The sequence below is a fragment of the Lactuca serriola genome, chromosome 4 (genome assembly GCF_051521515.1).
Source record: "Lactuca serriola cultivar US96UC23 chromosome 4, Lser_US96UC23_V15, whole genome shotgun sequence".
Classification (NCBI taxonomy): Eukaryota; Viridiplantae; Streptophyta; class Magnoliopsida; order Asterales; family Asteraceae; genus Lactuca; species Lactuca serriola.
Window position 1 is genome coordinate 25132759 of NC_136411.1, and position 10861 is coordinate 25143619.

The following is a 10861-nucleotide window of genomic DNA, read 5'->3' on the forward strand; positions in this document are numbered from 1 at the left end:
TCTTTTAAAACATTTATAAAAAAAATCAAATCTTCTTTAGAGCATTTATGAGAATTTATTATCAAATTAATAAAATGATTCTCTTTTCTTATATGAAATTTTATTTTAAAAAATGGAAATTCTAAAAAAATGACAAGTGGAAAATAATAATTCTAAAATTCTCACAAAATTACATGTGCCAAAACTTTTGAGAATTTGACAAGTGGCAAAAAAACTTTCATTTATTAGAGAGGGTGATTTTTTTTTTAATTTTAGTTTTAAATATTTAAACTATTAAATGTTTCCATATTTTTTTAGAAAAAAATTGAAAGAGTTGAAAGGGCTAAGAAAAATGAGTTATTTGTGTAGTGGGTTGGAAAAAAAATGAAAAAGAGAGGTGAGAGAAAAAAACTAATATGCCACATATGTGGGAAGAGATTTGAGAGGGAATGACTTCACCCTAATGAATTTTTTTTGGAATGTCATCAATCTATTAAGAAAGCTTGCCAAGGCAAGCAAACAAGAAACAATAAGTTTATAAGCGGTTTGTACAACCACGCTGTAAAATTTCTCTTAGACTTACAATTTCTAAAGCAAAACCAATTAAAAGAAAACATAAGCATCAAATCAAACAAAAGATCATTTGTGTAAGTCTTTCCTTCCAACATCACGTTATTTCAATAAGTCCAAAGAACCCAAATCAAAGTCGCAAAAACCGTATCAATTATCTCCCCTCTGGAACGCAACACCCTTTGATTATCAATCCAACTCAACACAACAACCATGTGCGCAATTGACAAGATCAAATCCTCTAACCACCTCCCCAATCGAGACCAAAGTTGGACAACTTTAGGACACCATAAAAACAAGTGATCTGGGTCTTCTTGTTGGTCTCCAAAGACACTGTGCAAAACAAGGATTCAACTTCAAACACCTTTCTGATGTAAATTAACCCGCGTAGACAACATATTTAAGAGAAGCCGCCACAAAAACGTATTAACTTTAATAGGTAAAAACCTATTCCAAGGTGTCTGCACACTTTCTGACGGAAGCATACCCATATCCCGATACAATCTCAAAGAACTTATCGAGAAAGAACCAAAAGTGTTAAAGATCCCATCTCCAATTATTTACACCTGTACCTAATTGGGTTGAGTTAAGCAACTCAAAAGGTTGATCACTTTTCTCCATTAAAGCACCTACCCTAATCTTACTATTCCAAAATGGAAGCCAGCCAGAATCTAACCCGTAGTCAGAGACCATAGCCATCAGATCCGCAGCCAAGGCATAAAGTCGAGGAAACCGAAAGCATAAAGGTTGATCTCTATAACATCCCAAAAATACCAATACAAATTTTCATTTTTAAACTATTAATTCCATACAAAAAATTATTCAAAACTAGTCAGAGTAAATTGTATTTTCCAAACATCAAAGTAAAACAAATATAATCATAACTTAGTTTTCAATGAACTCATTAATCAAATCATGTTTGATTACAATTCTGAAGTTGCAATATATTTTGATTCTGTAGTAGAATGTGAAATTATGTTTTTCTTGGGCCTATAATCAATGTGTAAATGCTACTGTAAAGCGTATATGATATCATTCAAATACAGCTGATGTACATGTATTTATACAGTAAGAAGAAAGAAATACAAGCCTAATTATATGGCACTAACTAACGGTAAGCTAAAGACTTGGTACTACATCTTGAATTCTTCAGTGCACGTGTTATTAGGGCCTCATCCCAACAAAAATCGTTTTTCATTCATAATGATGTGATAATCGAATTCATAATTATCTTTATCTGTTTTGAGGTCAATATCTTGTGTATCTCTTTACATAAATATCTTCTTCTAAACTGACTAACTCATATACATTTTTTAGTTCTTCTTAATTACTCTTTGAATTTCCTTTATAATCGTATGATGACTTACCCATGTATCTAATTGACATCTTATGATATGTTCATATCATATCATATACTTAGTCTTATGCATAATGTGGCATAAATGATGCACTCAATTTTGTTTGAAGCAAATTGAATATGAATCATTTTATCTAACTCAAACCTATATGTTAGGTCATTTTGAGTCTGGTGGGTTTTATAGGTTACAAAAACTACATTCTTGCGTGATTTCACTTAAAACTTAAGGGCACATGCAACCTAAAGGATCTATGTCATACAATTTGAATGTAACATAATATGAACAACAAAACTAACATGTTCCCTAATTGAAACAAAAACAAAGGTAGGGTTACATACTACGTGGGGCGTATAGGAACGTACGCGCAACATACTCGCTTAGAGGCTTGTACGTTGTGCGTACCTGCTTGTACCCCCAACGTACTCATCCTATTCAGCCCAAAATCGATTTTCACTTAATCCATTAAGACAAAGTTTCCAAAACACATATCTGACCTCCTTAAGCTAGAGTACCACGTAAACTTGCCAACTTTACATTCATACATGGCTAAAAGAAGCTCTTAAGCTTAAAAGGGACTTAATGGTTGAGTTAATGCATGCATGAATCCATAATACACATAAATCTTGCACCTTTATGCTCAAAGATACCAAAACCAATTCAAATCTGAAAGGATAAACCCTTAAACAACCTAACTCATCCATAAACCTAAAAAAGAGACCAAAATCATAATAAACTAGCCATGAAGAGATCTAATCATACCTAAGTCAAGATGCAAACTTGATACCTCAAAAAGCTTCTCCACAAAATGATGGTTTTGGATCCAAAGTCCCTCCACCGAGCCAAACAACCCCAAGGTTCTCTTTTTTCCTTCCCAAGGGAAAAGTGTGTTCCAAATCCTTCTAAGAGCTCAAGAACACCACCAAAAGGCTACAAGGTCAATTTAGGGTTTTTAGGGTGTGGAGGCTGACTTAGAAATGAAGAAAGGGGCTAACATTAAGCATATATAGGGTACATCCCTCAAAGTGGACCTCGAACGCCCGAACAGGTCTCGCACCCCGACCCATCTTCACACTACGTTACGCGTACTCCTCACTAAGACTTACGTAACCGCCTTCGCATCAGTACGCCCCGTGTACTACCTTGGTACACCCCGCATAGTAAGGTTTTCCCTTTAATCCTAATTCATTCCGAAGGCCATAACTTTCTTATACAACTCCGATTTCGATTAGCCTTATATCCTTGAAAAGGTATTGAGAAGCTCTACACTATTATCAACTCATACTTGTCGTAAGATATCCTGTAAGAACATCCACTTTCCATAAAAGCCCGAGCTAAAAAATTACCGAAATGCCTATTGAATCCATATTTCTATATGACCATCAATTCTCACTAAGAATCATCTCAATCCAAAATGTGTCACTATGGTCTACCCTAATAATATTATACTCCCAACTGTCCACAAGCAACCAGTCTCCGGTAAAACCTCAGAATGTTCTTAACAGTTGTTTAACAACTTTAGTCACATAAAATTTGAATCCTTTTCAAACAATGCTCAAGGCATTTGAATATTTTAGAATAAACGAGTACTATAGCACATGTGATCGATCCTATATCCGAAGCACATGGGAATCGATTCATTATGTTCTACATAAAGATTTGATATCTGTTCAACCTGTTGCTATAATATTTCCATATATCGAATATCCTATGTTGAAATATTTCAACCTGATATTCATATATATCTTTGACTATGTTCTATTAAACCAAACGATCTAAACCTTTAGACTCAAAACGAAGTATGAGTGCCCTCTCCCTTAAGTCCACTATGGCGAAACAATTCCCAAAATTTGCAATTTGCAAAAACAGAGACATTGTTTTCTACAAACAATATTATCAACATCTAATACCAGCATAACAGTTATGCTCCTACTAGCTTTGACATATATCCAGAAATCAACTGGAGTCCTAGAAATCAATACCCTTTGACTTTCTTACATAAGTGTAGATTTCTGTTACATGATGTTGTGATAAGTCTCTAACTAGATTTCTCAAGCTTATACACCTTAGTTGGATAGTGTGTATGTGTGTTTGTGTGTGTGTGTGTGTTTAAACTCTTCAAGACTTGATAGATACATCTCTCAAAAGTTACATCTCTCGAAAGTTCAAATAATTTCTTGTCATCCATCACAAATTGAAATATGAAGAGGAAGGCTGTATTTAGCTTTGACAAAGTGGGAAGTTATGTGAGCTCAGCACTGCCGACGTGGCACTATAAACACCATGTTGGATGCTCTACATATCAAGGTTTTTTTTTCCATTTCTAGGCAAGAATGTGTTGTTTCTCTTTCCTCGACAAAGATGGGGTGAGGGTTTTGGCTTAGATGGGTTACACTTTGGATGAGTTGGAGCTCGGTGAGCTCGACACCACTCTCATCGGCCTTAAGGTTATGTTCGGTACGCTACAACTAAATTTTTTTTTTTAGATTTTTTTGAACATTTTTATGTTTGACAAATCAAAAAGTAACTTATAAAACAATATATAAACTAGTTTTTTTAAACAAAGTCACTAAAGCTTGTTGCGTTTTTTTTGTTCTTTTTTTTTTTAATAAATTCTCCCAACTATTCTATTTATTAATTATAAAAAAAATTCAATTTTCTACATGTTTCTTATGTCACTTTTATATATTTCAGTTCACTTATTAGTTAGTTTCTTCAAACATCATTTTTTTACTATCTAGCCCGTCAAATATATCCTAAAATAACTGAACTTTTTCAATAGTTTTTTGGTCTCATATTATTATGGCATCAACAACAAAAAATTAACATACTGTCAACATATAAAAAATAAAAATTCAATATTCTTCAAATTTTATTCTTATTTATCTTCTATCAATGTGAAGTGGCGACAAATATATTATCAAAATATAACACTTCTCATTGTTTCTAGACAAAACTACAAAAATGATCCATGTGGTTTACCAAATGTCACAACTTAGTCCCTGCTAATTTTTTTGACGAACATGATCCCTATAGCATCCAAAACATATGTGAATGAAAATTGTTGCTGAGGTCGTTAATGTTCATCCGCTAGTGTGAGGTATTATGATCTTTTGAAGTAGTGGGGATTGAGTTTGTAACTATGGGTAAGCCATAGGGACTATTTATGTAATTTTTTTTTTATATTTTATGTTTATGATTTTGCGACTTTTTGGCCATTTAATTTTTAAAATATCACATTGAACCCTTCACTTTGAACTTTTGGAAAATGTACTTTCACCAATTTATTTCCTAATTTTCGTGACAAACCATGTATTATATATAATTTGATTTTTATTAATAACTTTCGTTCGTCAACCTAAAAAAAACTATTTTTATGTGTTTATTTTTATATATTTGCCGGTATAATTCAAGGTGATTAGTATTTCTGTAACACCCCGTTTATTAAATGAATAAATAGATAAAGTTGATGAATCGTAGTAGCCCTAAAATCAATAATTATATAATAAGAGCTGGTCTCGAGGAGTTAACTGTTACAATATTAGAAGTCGGGGGCTAAACGTGTAAGTTTTCGTTTGGTTTTGTAAATAATTATGAGGGTAGGGACTACTTGGTAATCTACTAGGACTTAATTTGAAGAGATTTTGGACGCTTAGGGACTAAATGGTAACATATAGAGATGAATTGTAAAGATTTTAGATGGAAGGGGTTAAAAAGGTAAATTATGGATCTATATCGAATTAATTTGGAGCTGGAGGGACCATTTTGGTCATTATGGAAAACTTTTATAAGGGAGTCGGGTATATAAGGTTTTGTAACCTTAACCCTAGCAAAACCCTTCCAGCCGTCATCTCCTTATGCCTCCCTCACCAGCCGCTCTCACCCCTTCAATCTCCGACACCATCACCACCTCCGTGGAGGTCGCCTGATAGCTTATTTTATTTCCTTACTTTATTAGTTTATTTTTAGATTTTTAGATCTTTTTATCATTAATGCATTGTAATTTATTTATTTTTCTTTAGTATGGATCATACCGGGTGCTTGTTATGTTGCATGAGATATTTTGTAGGTTTTTCGGTGCTTGTTGCGGTTGCGGGTTGATTGGAGACGGGCTTAGTGGGCTCCCGAGGCATTATTGGGCTTGGCGGAATCAAAGAAGAAGAATTGGGCTTTGAAAGTTATTGGCTTGGATTATTTGGGCTTGTGAAGATGGATCATAAAATTCTAATTTTGGGCTTGGAGTATCCATTTGATGGCTAAATGATGATTGATGCATTTCAAATTACATGGACAAGGGAGGGGGGACAAAAGGAATTTGCGCGGGTAGACCAATAGCATGACTGCAACATTTGCGCGGGTAGAATTTTTGTCGGGCGGGTACCCGCGCAACTGCCCCGTTTGGGCATTTTGGTCATTTGGCACACCATAACCCTTGGGGATCAGATCTAGAGGCTCATTCACGTTTTTCCACCATTAGAGACCTGCAAGAGGCGATTTTGGGAGCTAGAAACCATTTCCTTTCATCTTTCCAAATCTTAGGTAGTTTCTTTATGCAATTAGATTATTGTTCTTGTTACTTTGTTGCCATGAGTGGCTAATACTCTTATTTGGTTGACTTTGGCTGAAAACCAATGAATGTTTGTGGGTTTTGAAGGATTTATGTTGATTATCAATTTATTCCATGTTTATGATTCTAGTTTGCAATTCTTATGCTTATTTGATGCTTTGATCACGAGCTTAGTATTTGATTGAGCAATGGTTGATTTATTTCATTGATTTTGCATTGGATCATTGAATTTATCTAGAACAAAGGCTTTATGATGGTAGAAATCATCTCTAGCTTATGAATCATATCTTCTTTATGGATGTGTAAGCATTTGACATCCTCTAGGAATTGGGGATTCCTTCATTCTTAAGGCTAATTGATTTCTTGGGATTGATTGCTTCAATTGACCCTTGATCTTAATTAAGAAGGTGTGCTGTGGGCTTCCCATACTACCTATGAGGAATCTTGGCATATCATGCTTCATGATTGCTATAACCAATTTGGGATGAAGGATAAGCTTTGTATTAGATCCTAATGATAAACACACAAATGTTCATTGTGTTGAATTGCCTTAGTTAACCAATTATTTCCAACCTTTGAGCATCTCATCAACTTGCTTAATTGCAAGGTTTTTAGTTATTCAAATATTTTAGTTTTCAAGTAATCAAAAACCCCTCCTTTTTAGTTTAATTCTAGTTAATTAGTTTAATTTCACTAGTTCTATTTAATTGCATTGGTGATTGAATACAACCATTTCCTCGAGGATCGATACCCTTTTTTTACCATTATATTATGTTTATTTAGCAATAAAAGGGTGTAATTTTCTTGGTGGGCTTGACATCCCACTAAGTTTTGGCGCCGTTGCCGGGGAAATTGGTTATTTATTATTTGATTGTTTATGCCTAGGTCTACAAGAACCGGTGAACTACTCTACAATCCGGAAATTGAAAGAGAAGCAAAAAGGTTGAAAAAGTTAGCCAAACAAGCAAAGCAACAACAACTAGTTCAAGCTTCTTCCTCTTCTCCACTAATCAACATAGAAGATCAAGTTCATACTTCAAGTGATACCGACACCGAACCGAGTTCTCTAGTTGTTGGTCATTCCTTTGAAGACATTCTATTTGAAAACCACATAGCCATGAATCACACTCCACCTCACAATCCAAACCCAAACCTAATCAATCAAGATGCCAATACCCCACCCCATCAACCAAGACAACATCCACAAGAACTTCTCATTGATATGCCACCTTGGAATCAAGCCCCTCCTCAAAACCAACCTAATTATCAACCACCACAACCACAAAACCAACACTTCCACCAAAACAACCAACCTCAAAACAATGTTTTTCAAGTTCAACAAGTACATTACCCAAATTAACCCAATTACCAACACCCTCCAATGTACCAAAACCCAATGTACACACAACAACAACCTCCTTACAACCAATACCCTAACTACCAACCTTATCCACCACCAATCTACAATCCCCAACAATACCCATATCCACCTTACCAACAACATCCCAATTACTTGCAACAAAATCCCAACAACCCCAATCCATCCAATCCCCCTCAAGAGTTGACACTTAGACAAATGATGGAAACGGATGTTACTCATACACCTCTTGCTATTGTTTATCCCGCAAACCGCCGAGGGATTGAATTGAAGTCAGGTTTCATCCATCAACTAACCAAATTCCATGGGTTGGATAGAGAAGATCCTCAAAAGCATTTGAAGTCCTTTCATATGATATGTGTTAGCATGTTGCCCGACAATGTGGCATTGGATGATTTCAAGTTAACCGCCTTCCCGCTCACCTTGGAAGACAAAGCTAGAGAGTGGTTATTCAACTTACCACCGGGATCAATTCACACATGGGAAGAATTACTCAAGGCCTTCAATAGCAAATTCTATCCCACCTCCCGCATTTCAAGTCAAAGAAGTGACATTTTGGGGATTTGTCAAGGAGAAAATGAAACATTTCATGATTTTTGGGAGCGTTTCAACAATTTGTGTACAAGTTGTCCTCAACACAATATACCCGAACAACTACTTCTTCAACAATTTTATGAGGGTATGAATGAAAAAGATCGGAGGATGATTGATGCTTCAAGTGGTGGTGACATGTTCAACAAAACCCCTCACAAAATCCGATTACTTTTTGGTACCATTTCTCAAAATCAAAGGAATTTTGGGACTCGAAATGACATGAAGAGAAATTCTACACAAGTGGTTGGTGAAGTTAGCAGCACTCAACACTTGGAATCAAAACTCTTGGATTTGACTAATGTGTTAAGTCAAATGGTGGTGGGAAGTTGTCAACAATTGATGGTATGTGGTATTTGTGCAATGACGGGCCATTATACGGATAAGTGTCCCACACTTGGAAGTGAACCGGAAGATGTGAATGCAATGGGCGGATATCAAGGTCAACCAAGACCCACGGGATTTCAAAACAATTTCAACCCAAATTGGAGGAATAACCAAAACAACTCTTATCCACCAAAGCAAAATCCACCAAATCTTTTGATGAGACCCCAACATCCACAATACCCCTCCCAAAAACCTCCATATCCACAAACTTCTTTTAACCCTCCAAATTACCAACAACCTCCACAACAAGGCCAATCAAGTGGTACCCATCAAATGAGCCTTCAAGAACTTGTTACTTCTCTTGCTCAAAGTCAAACCCAATTTCAACAAGAGACCAAGAACACTTTCTCAAACATTCAAGCACAATCCGGAGACTTGGCCATCGCTATCAACAAGATAGAACAAAGGGGTAGACTTCCATCTCAAACCGAGAAGAACCCCAATGTGAGTGCAATAACTTTGAGAAGTGGCAAAACACTTGGAGAAAGCAACCCTAAAAGAGTTTCAAGAGAAGAAGAAGATGAGGTTATTGTTGTTGAGCCTTCGAAGGTTGAAGCTACTACAAAGGAACCGGTTGTGCCAAACGTTGATCAACCTGACTCTTCCAACAAACCCATCAAACCATTGGTCATACCACCTCCCTTCCCTTCCCGGTTAGCCTTTTCCAAGAAGATAGAGGAAGAAAATGAATTATTTGAAACTTTTCGCAAGGTCCAAATCAACATTCCACTATTGAATGCCATTAAGCAAATTCCAAGTTATGCAAAATTTCTCAAGGATTTATGCACTAAGAAGAGAAAATTCAAGGCAAATGAAAAGATTCAAGTCAATGCAAATGTGTCTGAGGTTATCCAAAAGAAGTTACCTCCCAAATGCAAGGATCCGGGAATATTTGCTATCCCTTGTACCATTGGTGATTTGCATGTCGAAAGTGCTATGTTAGATCTTGGAGCCTCGATCAATGTGATGCCATATTCGGTTTTTCAATCTCTCAATGTTGGACCTTTGGAAGAAACGGGAGTCATCATTCAATTAGCAGACAAGTCAAGTGTGTCTCCAAGAGGAGTGTTGGAGGATGTGTTAGTACAAGTTAATCAACTTGTTTTTCCGGCGGATTTTTATGTCATTGATCTTGAAGAGAAGACTCCTTCCAAATCATCTATGATCCTCCTTGGAAGACCTTTCATGCATACCGCTCACACAATCATTGATGTCCATAAAGGAAAGATAACTATGGAGTTTGACGGAGAAACCATTCACTTCAACATCTTTGAAGGAATGAGGTACCCTAGTAACATTTCTCCATTGTATCGGGTTGATGTGATTGAGCCAATAAACATGATAAGCCCTAATGTATGCACATACAATATAATCATGGAAGATGATTGTAATCCTAAGAGGGAACCTCAAAGAAGATTGTAACAGCCCGAAATCTCAGGTATTGTTAAATTATGTTTTTGGGGTGTTTTAAGAGGGGACTCGGCGAGTTAGAGCCTAGACTCGCCGAGTAGGACCGCAGACCTGGTCGTGGGTTCGCGACTGGACTCGACGAGTCCAGATATGGACTCGGCGAGTCGGCGCTGTTTAGCGAAAACCCTAACCGTTCAGGTTTGGGACGTATAAAAGGGACTTATAGGCCGTCATTGTTCGTCTTTAGTCGACTGAGAAGAACCCTAAACGGCCGTGGGCATCTAGAGCAAGATTGAAGGATATTAGGGCCTTGAAGAAATTGTTGTGCAAGAAGGAGAAGAGTTTTGGCTAAAGGAACAGCAAGGGATTCGAGTTCTGCGGTTTGGGGACACAGAGAGTGCATTATTCAGGTAATATTTCGGATCTTTTCTATTATGTTGATGTGTGCATGGATTTAGGGTTTATGGAACCCATTTGGTGATTAGATGGATTAGTACCTTGTTACCCAAACGACTATAACCCTGTATTAGGACCTTTAGAGGTCCAGAAGGTCCCATGCTTGTGTATTTCGGGACAATACTTATCTCAGGAAGCAGTTTGATCGACTGCATGGCATGGACTTGC

The 10861-nt window shown here is 36.5% G+C and overlaps 1 protein-coding gene across 1 annotated transcript; it reads left to right on the top strand.

Annotated features, from left to right (window-relative positions):
• The first annotated feature begins 8983 nt into the window (after positions 1-8983).
• Positions 8984-10249, top strand: LOC145098138 (uncharacterized). The gene is made up of 2 exons (XM_079035809.1): positions 8984-9875; positions 9966-10249. The coding sequence occupies exons 1-2, from the start codon at positions 8984-8986 to the stop codon at positions 10247-10249; spliced, it is 1176 nt and encodes a 391-aa protein (XP_078891935.1).
• Positions 10250-10861: the final 612 nt, after the last annotated feature.

Bases quoted from the DNA above. Each gene is read 5' to 3' on its own strand.
- LOC145098138 (XM_079035809.1), top strand. From the start codon at position 8,984: ATGAGACCCCAACATCCACAATACCCCTCCCAAAAACCTCCATATCCA. The intron at 9,876-9,965 runs GTGTGTCTCCAA...TTGATCTTGAAG, and splicing joins TCAATTAGCAGACAAGTCAA to AGAAGACTCCTTCCAAATCA.